Here is a 16,680-nt window from a genome sequence, read left to right as displayed (position 1 = left end):
GAAGTAAGTGACATTTGACAGACATTAAAGTACATGGAAATCACTAAAGATGGTGGAATATACGTCACATTAAAACAGTTTGTGGAAATATGCTGGAAATGAATTACATTTTAGACTACTTCGACGTAAGAAACAATACTTAATGACTGAGAACTGCAGTAACGATTCCTATGCACAGGAAATGTTATTCAATCAGTATATTGAGCAAGAACCAAAGGAAACAAAAGAAAAATTTGGAGTAGGAATTAAAATCCATGGGGAAGAAGTAAAAACTTTTAAGTTTGCCGACAACGTTGTAATTCTGTCACAGACAGCAAATGACCTCGAAGAGCAGGTGAACGGAATGGAGAGTGACTTGAAAGAAGAATATAAGATGGACACCAACAAAAGCAAAACGACGATAACGAACGAGATGTAGTCGAATTAAATCAGGTGATACTGTGGGAATTAGATTAGGAAATGAGACACTTGAAGTGGTAAATCAAGTAGGGACAATATAAAATGTAGACTAGCTATGGCAAGGAAAGCGTTTCTGAAGAAGAGAAGTTTGTTAACATCGACTATAGATCTATGTGTCAGAAAGTCTTTTCTGAAAGAATTTGTATGGAGTGTAGCCATCTATGGAGGTGAACCGTGGACGATAGCTAGTTTAGACAAGAAGAGAATAGAAGCTTTCGAAATGTGGTGCTACAGAAGAGTGCTGTAGATTAGATGGGTAGATCACGTTACTAATGAGGATGTACTAAACAGAATTGGGGAGAGGAGGAATCTGTGGCACAACTTGACTAGACGAAGGGATCGGTTGGTAGGACACGTTCTGAGGCATCAAGGGATTATTACTTTACTATTGGAGGGAATAGTGAGGGGTAAAAATCGTAGACGGAGACCAAGAGATTAATACAGTAAGCAGATTATGAAAAATGTAGGTTGCAGTAGTTATTCGGAGACGAAGAGGCTTGCACAGGATAGAGTAGCACTGAATGCTGCATCAAACAGGTCTCTGGACTGAAGACCACAACAACAAAAACACAGAAAACGAGACGAGAAATCTGCAAAAATTATTCAGAAATCGCAGTACCAGATTCAGATAAAATATATGGAAGGGTTGGAGGATATAACTATGAGCATTTAGTAAGAAATGCTAATGTATAGGTACAGAATTTCTCGTTTAAAAATTATTAGTGAGGAGAAGGAAATGAACTGTTCCCTGTACATGGCATATTTAGATCTTTTATATATGCGTATCGTCAAGATGCGAGTATTGTAAAGTTATCAAGATGAAAGGTGGACGTTCATATCTTATTTTGGGAAGTTGGCTACTGATTGTGCTGCTGAGTGCATACGGTGACTCTGAGTCAGAGATATTATTATCGCGAGTGGTAGCGAGCGAACAATTGTTGAGAGAAGTCGGACGCAGCGTGGCGTGGAGAGAAGCCACTCGTCCGGTGAGGTTCCAGTCTGCCCTGGACGTTCTACTGGCGCCAGAGGAAATTTTTGTATTAATCAAGAATTTTTAGTAAGTTGGCTTTTTACTGTGCGTAGCTGGTGCTTGCTTGCCCACTGGAGGGATTTTGTCAGATACGTGCATGCATAGTAGAAAGTAATATTCGTATATTTGTTATCACCAGATATGATTGAAGACATAGTGGAATAATAAAAGTTTTTTGTAATCAAACTGTCCAAGAAAAATAAAGGTCTGAGTAAAGTTTGTCACTGTCTAACGAAGTCCATGTTGTGCACAAACAAGCAACAACTACGCGCTGGAGAAAGGCAAATTACCAAAAATCTCCAATTAACACATCTGGCGCCACTAGTACGGTCAGGTCAGAACTCTCCTGAAGCGCGGTTTCTCTCGACGCCAGGCTGTGTCCGATTATTCTCAACAACTGCTCACTCGCTACCACTCGCGATAATAATATCTCAGATTCAGAGTTTGGGTAAGCAAAATTCAAAATCAATAGCTAATGTACTGCGCACAAAAAAAAAGAAAAAATAAGTAGAGAGAGAGAGAGAGAGAGAGAGAGAGAGAGAGAGAGAGAGAGAGAGGAAGAGAGAGAAAAGATATCAACGTCCAATTTTGAAAGTTTCAAATAATTTCGTTCACGCAACTATGGCCTTTAACCAAACTTCATCATAATTAAATTCTCGTGGAAAGCACACATAAACCGTAGAGTATAGTCAAGAAGTCGAGAGAAGGAGGCCTTATATTGCTGGTATTATTATCTAAAAGCGCTAAATAAACTAGCCATCAAAATAAAGAAAACCTCCAGGCATTAAAAAATGCACAAAATATTACTTAGAACATTATTACTCACCGACGACCAAATAATTCTTGCTAAAAATGATGAATATTTAGAAAGAGGTGAATACAAACTTCAAAGCGGTCTCACAAATTACAAAAGGAGAGTTTTAAAAGTGGCTTTACTTGGAAGAAGATCTTTTCATAGTAAAAATTTCAATCAATAAAAAAAAAAAAACTGTAGATCAGATCAGATAAGCTAGTTATATTTTGCCATTCACAAACTAAATGAAAATAGGAAACAAAGTTTTTGTCATTGTGGCTGTTGTGTTCTTCAGTCCGAAGACAGAATGGTTTGATGCAGCTCTCCATCCTATGCGAACCTCTTCACCACCGATTAACTACTGCAAAGTACATCCTTCTGGATCTACTTACTGTGTTCATCTCTTGGTCTCCCTCTACGATTTTTATCCCATCACATTTCCGCCAGTAATAAACTGGTGATCCATTGACGTTTCAGAATGTTTCTTGATTTGGTGAAGTTGTGCCACAAATACCTCGTCTCCGCAGTTCCATTCAATACCTCCTCATTATTTACGCGAATTATACATCTTCAGCATTCTTCTGGAGCACCACATTGCAGAAACATCTATTTTATTTTTGTCTAAATTGTTTATCGTCTATGTTTCACTTGAGGCATACACCTCCAGAAAAGACTTCATCAGACTTGAATTTGTAATCCCGATCAATTTTTCAGAAACGCTTTTCTTGCCAGTCTACATTTTATGTATTCTCCATTTCGGCCATCGTCAGATATTTTGCTGCCCAAATAGTAAAACTCGCCGTTTTCTAATATAAGAGAGGAGGATCAATTAATTTGTAAAATGAAACAGCGTCAATGTGGAAAATCTGTGGGTTCTACTATTAACGATGACAGTTTGAAAGAACTTAGGTAAACAACACTGCAGCGGTCGATAAGATCGTATTAGAAGTCCAGAAGTGGTTCCGAGAAGTGGGACCCCGACGATTATTCAAATTAATGTGTTCAACCAATAGAACATCGATCGGAGATTGATGACCATAAACCACGCAATTCCGAAGTTAGCTTAGGAGAGGCAAATCAAGAACTACCGCACTTTCATATTCTTACGTCATACAAAGTCGTGAAAAAGAAAATTGTGGATGTGTTGAATAAGAGTAAGGTCGGACACAGGAGCAGTAAAAATACCAGAACGTCGGTTCTAGTTTTCTAGTCGATAATGGAAACTAATATTAAGAGTCTCGGGACAATGGTTCAAATGGTTCAAATGGCTCTGAGCACTATGGGACTCAACATCTTAGGTCATAAGTCCCCTAGAACTTAGAACTACTTAAACCTAACTAACCTAAGGACATCACACACACCCATGCCCGAGGCAGGATTCGAACCTGCGACCGTAGCAGTCCCGCGGTTCCGGACTGCAGCGCCAGAACCGCACGGCCACCGCGGCCGGCTCGGGACAATGGATCAGTCGATCAAGGAAGAGTGTTCGGTAGCAGGAAGTGGCGAGAAAAGTGTGATGTCCTCAGATGAACATAACATACAAGGAAAGACGAGTAGTATACCAAATGTCTAAAACAGAAGGGGCATGTATACAAATTGTAGATAAAGTACTAGGTTGAAAAACGGAATACGAATGGACTCAGTCTTTCTTCCTTCTGTTTAACCTACACAGGGTGTAACAAAACGTGTACCAGCTTTTAGAATATATATGTGTGATGATTACAAAGCATTTTTATGTGTGACTAATGTTCCAGGTGCACCGTTTCGTCGCTAGGTTTTGACGCTAGTGATTTTCAGAGACGATGCTCAATCTGCAGTGTGACCAATATTGCTTTACATTTGTTGCTAATAATGTCTTCAGCTTACTTAATGTACATCAGAATATGCGTGTTATGAATTAGTTTGGAATCGTTTGCTGGTGCTGGAGTGCATAAGTTTGGTGCAAACCTCATTCCACAAACCAAACAGTTTACACAGAGTTTCGCCTGAGGGATCCTGTTTCACGAACACAGGTATCATGTTTCGAAATGTAACATGATTATAGTCTCCTCTCTGAAAATCGTTCAGGATACAGGTACCTTGCGCTATGGCTATTGCATCGTGTCTCCCCATAAATAAGAAGCATGTCAGGTAATTCTGTTAGAGTGAAGTTAGTCACCAAGACCCTATAACCACCAGTAGAATCTTTTATGTAAAGCATAACACAATGGACAGGTCTCTAAGATCTGTGATGTACGTATGTAGACTAGAGATACGAATGAAAATTTGTCCAAGGCCGCGATTCGAACCCAGGCCTCTTGATCACAAGGCAGACGCACTAACCACTATGTCACCCTGGCAAAGTGGCTCTGGACAAATGCACTGACTTGCGTAGCATACTTCCCTCCTCAGCCCAAAATCCCATTCATGTGTCAGCCGACTTAGTGTTCCCCCTAAACATCAACACCATTTCAGATGGTCTCCAACTGTATCACTTCAGCGTCTAACGTATCAGGGGATCCTGCCTGGAACCTACGCATAGGTATTTTAAACAAAATTAGGTACAGATTTTCGTTTCTTGCTTTAGTCAGCATGTTTACGTCATAGAAGTTTGAAGCTTGCAAAGGTCTCTGGTAAAACATACACTCCTGGAAATGGAAAAAAGAACACATTGACACCGGTGTGTCAGACCCACCATACTTGCTCCGGACACTGCGAGAGGGCTGTACAAGCAATGATCACACGCACGGCACAGCGGACACACCAGGAACCGCGGTGTTGGCCGTCGAATGGCGCTAGCTGCGCAGCATTTGTGCACCGCCGCCGTCAGTGTCAGCCAGTTTGCCGTGGCATACGGAGCTGCATCGCAGTCTTTAACACTGGTAGCATGCCGCGACAGCGTGGACGTGAACCGTATGTACAGTTGACGGACTTTGAGCGAGGGCGTATAGTGGGCATGCGGGAGGCCGGGTGGACGTACCGCCGAATTGCTCAACACGTGGGGCGTGAGGTCTCCACAGTACATCGATGTTGTCGCCAGTGGTCGGCGGAAGGTGCACGTGACCGTCGACCTGGGACCGGACCGTAGCGACGCACGGATGCACGCCAAGACCGTAGGATCCTACGCAGTGCCGTAGGGGACCGCACCGCCACTTCCCAGCAAATTAGGGACACTGTTGCTCCTGGGGTATCGGCGAGGACCATTCGCAACCGTCTCCATGAAGCTGGGCTACGGTCCCGCACACCGTTAGGCCGTCTTCCGCTCACGCCCCAACATCGTGCAGCCCGCCTCCAGTGGTGTCGCGACAGGCGTGAATGGAGGGACGAATGGAGACGTGTCGTCTTCAGCGATGAGAGTCGCTTCTGCCTTGGTGCCAATGATGGTCGTATGCGTGTTTGGCGCCGTGCAGGTGAGCGCCACAATCAGGACTGCATACGACCGAGGCACACAGGGCCAACACCCGGCATCATGGTGTGGGGAGCGATCTCCTACACTGGCCGTACACCACTGGTGATCGTCGAGGGGACACTGAATAGTGCACGGTACATCCAAACCGTCATCGAACCCATCGTTCTACCATTCCTAGACCGGCAAGGGAACTTGCTGTTCCAACAAGACAATGCACGTCCGCATGTATCCCGTGCCACCCAACGTGCTCTAGAAGGTGTAAGTCAACTACCCTGGCCAGCAAGGTCTCCGGATCTGTCCCCCATTGAGCATGTTTGGGACTGGATGAAGCGTCGTCTCACGCGGTCTGCACGTCCAGCACGAACGCTGGTCCAACTGAGGCGCCAGGTGGAAATGGCATGGCAAGCCGTTCCACAGGACTACATCGAGCATCTCTACGATCGTCTCCATGGGAGAATAGCAGCCTGCATAACTGCGAAAGGTGGATATACACTGTACTAGTGCCGACATTGTGCATGCTCTGTTGCCTGTGTCTATGTGCCTGTGGTTCTGTCAGTGTGATCATGTGATGTATCTGACCCCAGGAATGTGTCAATAAAGTTTCCCCTTCCTGGGACAATGAATTCACGGTGTTCTTATTTCAATTTCCAGGAGTGTAATTTTACTTGCCTAAGACGTCTATACCTGGGTTTCAAGCAGGGTTACCCACCTCTTACGGTGCTGAGGAACTACTCCAGTACAGCTGAAGGGCCTCTACATTGATGTTGGAGTTTACATGGCATAACAACAGGGTCGAGTCGCGAAAGTGATTTTGGAATGAGGAGGCAAGCGTACCAGGGAAAACAGTACAGTGGTGCCACGCCAGGGTGGCACAGCTGTTAGCGGATCTGCCTAGTGAGCCGGAAACTAGGTTCTAATCCTCACATTGACACAAATTTTCATTCAACGCGTCAGCCTGCATTTATATAGCTATAATGTAACTGTATTTACAGAGGCGTGAACACTGTTACCAGTAATGAAAATTTTTTCTTTCTCAGTGGAATATGTAACTGTGTTGAAATTCAGATAACAATGCCAACTTTCTGAATACGAGGCAGTGGAAATAGCCACGAACATTTGCCTAAATGAAGACGGGAGTCAGGTACTTTCTGAAACACTTCGCGTGAAGACAGTGCTGCTGTGAGGATTATGTCACAAAACAAAATAACAGATTTACTCAGAAGTGGAATAAAATATCTGGGTGAGAAGATTGCCCTGATAAGATTCGCAGTTGATATTTGTTATCCTCTGTGAAAATGAGAAAATATTACAGGAATTATTATAGGAATTCTGAGTACAAAATCTGGTTTCAAAGTATTCTAAAGAAGGTCGTAGGTACTGAGAAGCAGCATCGGTGAGATAGGTGACAAACGTATTACCACACTCGTAACAACTGAGCTGAAGAAATGAAGAAAATCTGCCACCTTCTAATGAAAGCAATACACGAAAGATGAAGTATAGAGGAGGTAAGATGCAGACTAGCACAGACAAAGAGAACATTCTTCACGAAAAGCAGCCTAGTAGTATCGTATGTTAGCCTTAAATTGAGTAAGAATATCCTGATGTTGTACTAAGGATAACAGTGTTATGTTTAAGTCAGTCTTGGAAGAATCGGGACAGATAAGAATCGAAGCGTTTCAGAACTGGAATTACAAAAGAAGCTGAACAGTGAGTCGAGTCCTAAGATATGACTGATGGGGCTTCTTCACAGATTCAGTGGGGGAATGAATATAAGAAAAACAGTTACTGCAAGAAGGGACAACATGGTAGGATAGATGCCAAAAGTACTGCCAATAACTTGAAAAAAATTATCACACACATTTACAAGGACCTTAACAAAACCAGAGCTGCGATGTAAGGGCCAGAGGCTTGTAACGAGTTATGATTTAACACTATACCGTGAAGTCTTTAAAATAAACAGTATCCAACCTTTCCGAGTCGACATCGTACTAACCGACTGCCCGAATTCTGATAAAATGTGCTCTCTGCGTTCTTCAGTCGGTCTCCGACTGTACCGCTATGATCTGTGCCACTTTCTCTTACCCAACGGGAAGTATTTGTAAGTTACCACTTCAATGTGAAATCACTAACTAAGAGAGTGATAAATTGTGATAAAAAGTTGATCATCTCATATATACAAATCATGAGTAGTTTCTGGAAGAACAGAAGTAAGTGAACACTATGTGGACAGAGTGCCCCAGAACGCATTGTCAGTTTTCAGGGAGGTGACAGGAACGATTGTTCGAAACAAGAAAGTCTAGTAAGCATGGGATCTAAGATGCATACATTAAGAGCTATGAGCACTTCTTCATCTTTGCTACTGTGTAACACATCTAGTGATCAAATGTTCACTGCATTTTAGAGTCTATGTTTATTAGACAATTTTGGTCCATACTACCTCCTCCATAGATATGGAATACAAAGAGCTTGCAGTAGGAGAGATTTGTTTCATACTATCGAAGATGAAGAAATGGTCATAGCTCGTAGCTCGTAAGACATCCATTTTAAGGCCATTTTTAATAGATGTTTTTGCTTCACGTGATGGTTCCTGTCATTTACCGGAAAACTGACCATATATCTTAAGACACCCTGTGTACTACGAATTTACCGCAAGTGCCGGACGCTACTTACTCCGTCTGCACAATTCTACTTAACTACCAAGTTATATTAGTCAATGTGTATAGTTGTGGGAAACTAACAGTTTGAATACGAATTTTGTCTTATACAGCTGTGTATTTAAGACATACAATAGTAGAGTGGAACATGTACGAGCGGTGAAATATTACAAGACGAGTAGTACATGCGTCAGATGACAAAGCGGTAGTTACCAATAGATCACTCGAAAGTCGTACAACAAGAACCTTCCACAACCGAACTGTAGCAGAATGTGACTCACTGTGGAGATGTTGAAGTTCTCGGTGGATGGTTCAGGCAGCGTACAGGCCAGAGCGCTCTCCGCCATGAGTAACGGCAGCAGCAGAAGGGTTAACGTCAGCGTCATCATCTCTGGGAATGTGAGATCGCTCAGTGGTCTGAAACAGAAAGTGTGACGCTACTCACTCGTATGAAGAAGAACTTAACATCTTCAGGTGTGCGGCATGTTTGTGTGATTAAGCCGGCCGGTGTGGTCGAGCGGTTCTAGGAGCTTCAGTCAGAAACCGCGCGACCTATACGGTCGCAGGTTCGAATCCTGCCTCGGACATGGATGTGTGTGCTGTCCTTATGCTAGTTATGTTTAAGTAGTTCCAAGTTCTAGGGGACTGATGACGCAATCTCGAGAAATTTGTGTGTTTAAAGATAATAAATGTAAAATAAATTTAAAAATTACTCTTTCAGCATTAAGGAACTCAAAGTACTGTAAGAATTCTTCAAAGACACCTATGGCAGAAGCTAACTAAACGTGTGTCTGTATATGAATTGATATAATGGACAGATATTCAGCCACAAAACACAACATAGCTTCTACTGTCATTAAGAAGAACTGCTCCACTATTGCGCGAAAGAACATCCTACAGATAGTACTGACCAGTGAAGCATAACTCATGATTGACAAAGAAAACGTTGAAACTGCACTAAATATATTGTACTGTATTTTTATGTGAAGGAGAACGGCTTGTTTCAGTGACAGCTACTGCTCGTGTCTAAAATTAGTGGGGATACTGCACCATAAAAGTTTTTGCCATCGTTTTAAAACTGTGTGGAGGGAAACTAACACATAAATAGAAAAACTCTTCAAGATCTTGATAAGATCCTAAAGGAACAAAATCAAACTTTTTTACTTAATTAAAACTAATTTGTTACAATTCAAGTTAGCCTATTCATTTAAAAATGTAATTCACTCTTCTTGTTTCAATTTACGATAGAAGACCAATATTTTTCTCTTTGATCTCTTGATTACAACTGAGGAAACATTTTTCTACTGAAAGCACTGCATTTAGTCTTTCCTAATTCATTCTGCTTCTTAGTTAAGTTTTGATTCATTACGGCGTTAAAAAGTAACGTTCTGTCTCTGATGTTTTCATGTGAACTGTAAGAGGATTTTTATCAGGTTGTAGTTTCACTAAGAACATAATTTAGATTATTTTTCAAGATAAATTTCAACAGGTCAACTAATTTGCATTATCGTGAATATCAGACCTACAGTACAATATACTGTATTTAGTGCAGTTTCAACGTTTTCTTTGTCAATCATGAGTTATGCTTCACTGGTCAGTACTATCTGTAGGATGTTCTTTCGCGCAATAGTGGAGCAGTTCTTCTTAATGACAGTAGAAGCTATGTTGTGTTTTGTGGCTGAATATCTGTCCATTATATCAATTCATATACAGACACACGTTTAGTTAGCTTCTGCCATAGGTGTCTTTGAAGAATTCTTACAGTACTTTGAGTTCCTTAATGCTAAAAGAGTAATTTTTAAATTTATTTTACATTTATTATCTTTAAACACACAAATTTCTCGAGATTGCGTTTGATTGAAAATTATTTTATGATGAGGTATAATCTCATGGAAAAACTCTAATCATACAGGTGTATTAAAATTTCAATTGGTTCTGCAACGATTTGATTTGTGTTTGATAATGACTGAATGGTGTTAGAAAGACCGCTGAAGATACTACTGATTTCCAAACCATTCCCCAAATCTGAACGAAGTTTAAATGAAAATTTTTAATATCTGTAGTAACTGAATAATCATTTTCGTCGTGTCGAAACAAGGGAGTTTAAAAATTTCTGCAAAAGAAAATGCTGTTCATTATTGTGGACACCATTTCACAGTACTTATTAAACTATGTATTATGCTCGTTGATTGAAAGTCTGCATGCCTTACTAACTTTCTCCTTAATAGTTATGGTCCAAGAATGACAATGAAACTCCTTTACTTAAGCGATTCGTTGAATTATCATGCGTTATAGCTTTTTCTTTAATTTTTATATATTTCTGAAACCGTTTTTGGCCCAATTTACATCATCACCAAATTTCAAACAAGGAAAGCAAAATAGTGTAGCCTATCTTCATAGGCACAATTCCATCTTCCCGTTAGTACCATTCAGAACTAAAGCTCCGAATATGCAACGACAGAAAGAGTCGCAAAACCACGAAGGAATTGGGGTACATAACCGAAAGACGGTAGGCGTGTTTGTACTTCTGAAATATGATGTCTATTCCCATTTCGGCACAGTCGCATAAGAATGGCTATAGTAGCACCACGATGAGGATGTGTATCAGGTTTGCTTTAAATACACGCTGTAAATGTCGTGAAAGTTAGTTACATTTAAGAATAGACGTCACGAGTTGATGTTAGCCAGGAACGCCTTTAAGAAGACAAAGGCGCCATTATCAACACCTAACTGAGTTTGAACGAGGTCGTGTAATATGGCTATATGGAGCTGGCTGTTCCTTCAGCGATACTGCAGAAAGACTTGGCAGAAATGTAACCGCTGAACGTGATTGCTGGCAGCGGGGGTCCCGAGAATGTCTTGTCGCAAGAAGACCATGCTCCGGAAGGACACATGGTAATACCAAGAGGGAAGACGGTGTTCGACGTAAGGTTCCACAGCATCGTACTGCATCTGCTGCAGAAATTTGAGCAGCAGTTGGCACAATAGTGACACAATGAACTGTTACAAATTGGTTATTTCAAGAACGGCGCCCAGCCAGAAGTCCTGTATCATGCATTCCACTGACCCCAAATCACCACCATTTGCGACTTTAGTCGTGCCAAGTCAGAGCTCATTTATTGGCAGGGTCGAGGTTTGTTGCTTTTTATGATGAAAGCTGGTTCTGTCTCGGTGCCAGTGATGGCCGTTTGATGGTTGGAAGAAGGTCAGCCTAGTACCTACAACGAACCTGTCAGCGTTCTTGGCACACTGGATCTACACCTGGAGCTATTGTCTGGGGTGCGATTTCATGATAGCAGGAGCATTCTCGTGATTATCCAACGCATCCTGACTATGAATTTGCACTTGAGTCCGATAATTCGACCTGTGCGCTGTCATTCATGAGCAGCATTATAGCGGGCGTTTTCTAACAGGATAACGGTCGCCCACATACCGCTATTATATGTCTCCAGTCGAGCACATGTGGGATATCACGGGACGACAATTCTAGCGTCATCCAGAAACAGCATTAACCGTCCCTGTATCGACCGACCAAGTGCCACAGGCATGGAGCTCCAGCCCACAAACGCGATATCCGGCACCTGTACAACACAATGCATGCACGTTTGCATACTTGCATCAGTCTTCTGCCAGTTACACCGCTTATTAATGCACCAGCCATTTGAAATGGCTAATATCCCGCTTACATAAAGCTGTTATCTTGCAATGTTAATCACTTAAATATGTTACCTAGAACAATGTAATCTCGATATTTCGATACACTAATTATTTCTAAGTGTTGCAGTTCTTTCCGTCGGTGTATTTTTTGTTGTTGCCTATGCCCGACTGAGGCATGAGAATATCAGGTGTTGAACAACCTCTTTTCTGAACTGCAACTTTCTCTGGGAGAGACAGCTGCCAAAATCTAAGTTGTTGAGGTACAGTTATAGGTCATAGAACTTACTTCCTGTGGATGCAAGGTCTCGGTTAAACATTTCTAAAAGAAACGAATAAATATGAATCAAAGAGCTGGGAGGATTATAATAACCTTAGTCTACCATTTCTCATATTCAGCTATACGATACACGGTTTTTAAACACAACAAACGCAGAGTAAACAAAAGGAAACCACCTTCCACCAGCAGCAAGCATGCCAGGCTCAGATTCATAGTAAGAACGGTGCTCTCACCTTGCAGCCTCGAGTGCTGCTTCCTATTGCTTATGCGAACAATAGCCGGACGCCACGCCGCTGGAGTTGTGAAACGCACAGTTCAATGCAAATATCTTTGTATCCTTATCATGAACCGGGAGGTGGCTACTGACATTAAACTTCAGTATTATACATTGAGGCAATAAAAGTCATTGTCTTACCTCCTAATAACGTGTCGGGGTAGTGCAGAAACTTGACGTGGCATGGTGTCAACAAGTAAAATTACCCTGCAGAAATATTGACCAACGCTGCCCCTATAGCCATCCATAACTGCGAAAGTAGCTGGCGCAGAAATATGTGCAGGAAATAACCTCTCGATCATATTCCATAAATGTTCAACGGCATTCATGTCAGGGTTCTGTGGTGACCGCATTATTCTACATCTACATCTACGTAAATACTCCGTAAGCCACTGTACGGCGCATGGCGGTGGGTACCCTGTATCACTGCTAGTCACTTCCCTTCTTGTTCCATTCTCAAACAGAGCGACGGACAAACGACTGTCTGTATGCCTCCGTATGTGGCCTTATTTCTCGTATCTTATCTTTGTGGTCCTTACGCGCAATGTATTTTGGCTGCAGTAGAATCGTTTGATAGTCACCTTCATATGCCGGTACTCGAATTCTCCAGAAAGTTCTTCAAACCAGTCGCAAAGAACAGTCACTCGATGACATGTTTGGGAACATGAAACCTATGAATGGCTGTAAATGGTCCACAAGTAGCCGAACATAACCATTTCCAGTCAAAGACAGGTTCAGTTGGACCACAGGACCAGTCCAATCTAGGTAAATACAGCCCACGCCATTATGGACCGAACAGCAGCTTGCACAGTGCCTTTTTGACAACTTGAGTCCGTGGCTTCGGGGCATCTGTACTACACTCGAACCCTACCATAAGCTCTCACCGACTAAAATCAGGACTCATCTGACAAGACCTCACTTTTCCAGTCGTCTAGTGTTCGGCGAATATGGTTACATAATGTTACTTAAAATCCGTCTTGATTGCAAAAGATTATTTTTTTTTATTATTCATATGACCGGTTTCGGTTCATTCAGAACCATCTTCAGATCTGATACTTCAGTTACAGGAGTAACCCGTCCAAATCCGGCAACTTTCACATGCTATGTCACATAAAACATAATTTTTTTGCAATCAAGACGGATTTTAAGTAACATTATAAAATCACTGATTGCTGTTATCCCATAAGACATTATGTCTGATTTTGCAAAGAATATGGTTACGACCACAGGAGAGCCGCTACAGGCAATGTCGTCTTGTCAGTAGAGGCACTCGCGACGGGTCTCTGCTACCATAGCCCATTAACACCTGAAATCGCCACACTGCCCAAACGGATACGTTAGTAGTACGTCATACGTCCACAGGCAGTGTTGCTTGTCTGTTAACACTGACAACTACCGCTGCTCCTGGTTGTTAAGTGAAGGCCGTTGACCACTGCGTTGTCCCTGATGAGAGGTAATGCCTGAAATTTGGTACTCTTATCACACTTCTGATACTATCGGTGCCAGAATGCTGAATTCCATAACCATTTTCAAAATGGAATGTCCTGTATGTATAGCTCCAACTACCATTGTGCATAAAAAGTCTGTTAATTCCCGTCGTGGGGCCATAATCACTTCAGACACCTTTTTGCATAATCACCTGAACAAAAATGACAGATCCGCCAATGCACTGTACGCGACACTACCACCATCTTTATAAGTGAATATCGCTACCCAATGACTCAGTGTACACTGCACAGTTACAACGAAAGATTTAGAGAGAGAAAGAAAGGAAGCCAGCAGTAGTGGCCGAGCGGTTCTAGACGCTTCAGTCCGGAACCGCGCGACTACTACGGTCGCAAGTTCGAGTCTTGCCTCGGGAATGGATGTGTGTGATGTCCTTAGGTAAGTTAGGTTTAAATAGTTCTAAGTTCTAGGGGACTGATGGCCTCAGATGTTAAGTCCCATAGTGCTCAGAGCCATTTGAACCTTTTGAATAAAAGGATTCAATATATCACTGTTATCGACGACATCAAGCACAAATAGCGACTGCTGCAGTTCTCCGGTTCCTGTGCACGGGCCGCCACTGATCAGTCCACAAAAGGGAAATCAAACATCATCGCCTTTATCCCGAAGTTAGCTGACAACATATATGGAATGATTTGTGTAGCCTAGCTTTTTACATAACTAAATAACTTATTAGCAAAACAGTATTGTACACGACGGCTAAACTGACATAATTCTGCTGTATTAAGTAAACTGTGGTTTATGCGGAAGGACTGAGGTAATAGTCTCCATATAGTCATCCTGATTTATATTTCGCATGACTTCCCTAAATTACTTCAGCGGGGATGGTTCCTACCATAATGCCATGGCCGACTGTCTGTGCCATCCTTGTCAAACTAGACCGATAAGTGTGTGAATTCATGTATATATGAACTTTTTTTTTTTTTTTTTTTTGCTGAATTGCCAAGACATGTCCAATAATCTCGTAAAAGTGATCCACGGATGAATAAAATTGTTGCTTCTACTACTGTTTCTGTGTTTTTCCAAAACATCAAACAGAGAACGTAGCATTACGAGGAGCAATGAAAACGAAATAGTTATGTCTTTGTTCTTAGGTTAATGGTAGCGACTGGATATTAGTAGTCGACATTCGCCAAAGATAATTAATTGAAGGTGTTATATACCCGACCGACAATTTTTATACAATACAATGTGTCATTTTCATTTACATCTATTTCACAGTTTTACTTTCTCTTGAAAAGAAACGCTCTTCATTTCTGTTGTGTTACGTTATAAATAAATTTATGTCATGAACTTACGCATGATCTTCATAACGGTACAGATAATAAATATAATATAAAAATAGATGTTGATGACAACACATATTTTCCATTAGCGTCTGCTATGTACAACGCAACCGGAAGAAAATGAAATACTTGCGAAAACATTTATTTCTTGTTTGTCAGCTGAGGACATTTACGGACTAAGAACTTACTGAATGTGAAAAGAACGACGTAAGAAAGGGTCTCCGATCTGTTTGATTAAAATAAAAAAGAAGAGAAGATTAGGATTTAACGTCCCGTCGACATTGAGATCATTAGAGGCAGGAACCCAAGCTCGGATTGCTTCCAGAATGGGAGTGAAAATAGGTGATGCCCTTTCAAAGGAATCTTACCGGAATATGCGTTGAGCGATCTAGGATAATCACGGATACGATCAATTTTGTGGCCGAATGCGGATTTGAACCGTTTGCCCCTCAACTGTCAGTCCAGTGTGCTAGGTTGTTTGATTATCAGCCATTCAGTCAATTTAAGGGACGGCGAAACATAGTGCCTTGACGGCGATTCGAACTCTGCACAACCACAACACCAATCACGTGTCTCACCCTTGCTACAGTCTTGTTGTCACACGAAACACGATATAAGATGGCATTTAAATTTTATGCGGAATACTCACACCTTGTCTGAAGATTGCAACGGTGGACTGAACCGTACCCTGCTCGCTGCAAAGCTACCGAAAGAGTGGTCAGGGTTAGTGGTGAAGCCTATTTTATGTTACTGAATTCAAGGCTGCGAGCCTTATTTACGAAATTCATACAGCTGAATACATAAGCCGGCGTGCGATGTTCAACAAACAAGTGTTCATTCCGTGTTGCATAACGGTGGGTGGCAGATGTTCTAGAACAGGGCTTAACAACTGGCTGGTTTTGAGCGCGAGTACTCGCGTCTGCTCAGGCACGTGCTCGCGAGCAGGTGCAAGGTCGCGGAGTAGGGAGGGAGGGGAAATGCGCGAGCACGCTTGAATGTGATCTTGCGTTCTTAGCAGACTTAACTAGCCGTCTGAATGCTTTGAACATTTTACTACAAGGTAAAGATCTGCTAATTACTCATTTCATAGATCGATTACGAGCTTTTAATATGAAATTGACACTTTGGGTGAGTCAGCTGGAAACAGGAAACCTAGCTCATTTTCCTAAATTATCATCCATGCAAGATGTTCACAAAGACTGTGAACGTTATTCACATAGTTTAGTTGATCAGCGCTTTCCAGATCTGACAGCATTAGGCAGTGATTTTGATCTGTTCTCTCCATATTCTGCGAATATTTAAGAGATTCTACCTGAGCTGCAGCAAGAAATTATTGACCAGCAGTGTGACAGAGAA

The 16,680-nt window shown here is 41.9% G+C and overlaps 1 protein-coding gene across 1 annotated transcript in view; it reads right to left on the bottom strand.

The window, feature by feature from the left end:
• The window catches only part of LOC126094795 (uncharacterized), a 29,814-nt gene extending 13,762 nt beyond the window's left edge, over window positions 1-16,052 (bottom strand). The window contains exons 1-2 of the mRNA XM_049909362.1: window positions 15,974-16,052; window positions 8,606-8,741 (exon numbers count right to left, since the gene is read on the bottom strand). Of these exons, the coding sequence (XP_049765319.1) occupies window positions 8,606-8,713 (108 nt within the window). The 5' untranslated portion in view covers window positions 8,714-8,741; window positions 15,974-16,052. The remainder of the gene's footprint in view (window positions 1-8,605; window positions 8,742-15,973) is intronic.
• Between the last annotated feature and the right edge of the window lie 628 nt (window positions 16,053-16,680).

The sequence above is a fragment of the Schistocerca cancellata genome, chromosome 8 (assembly GCF_023864275.1).
Source record: "Schistocerca cancellata isolate TAMUIC-IGC-003103 chromosome 8, iqSchCanc2.1, whole genome shotgun sequence".
NCBI classification, from domain to species: domain Eukaryota; kingdom Metazoa; phylum Arthropoda; class Insecta; order Orthoptera; family Acrididae; genus Schistocerca; species Schistocerca cancellata.
This window is presented reverse-complemented; position numbering and strand designations above follow the sequence as displayed.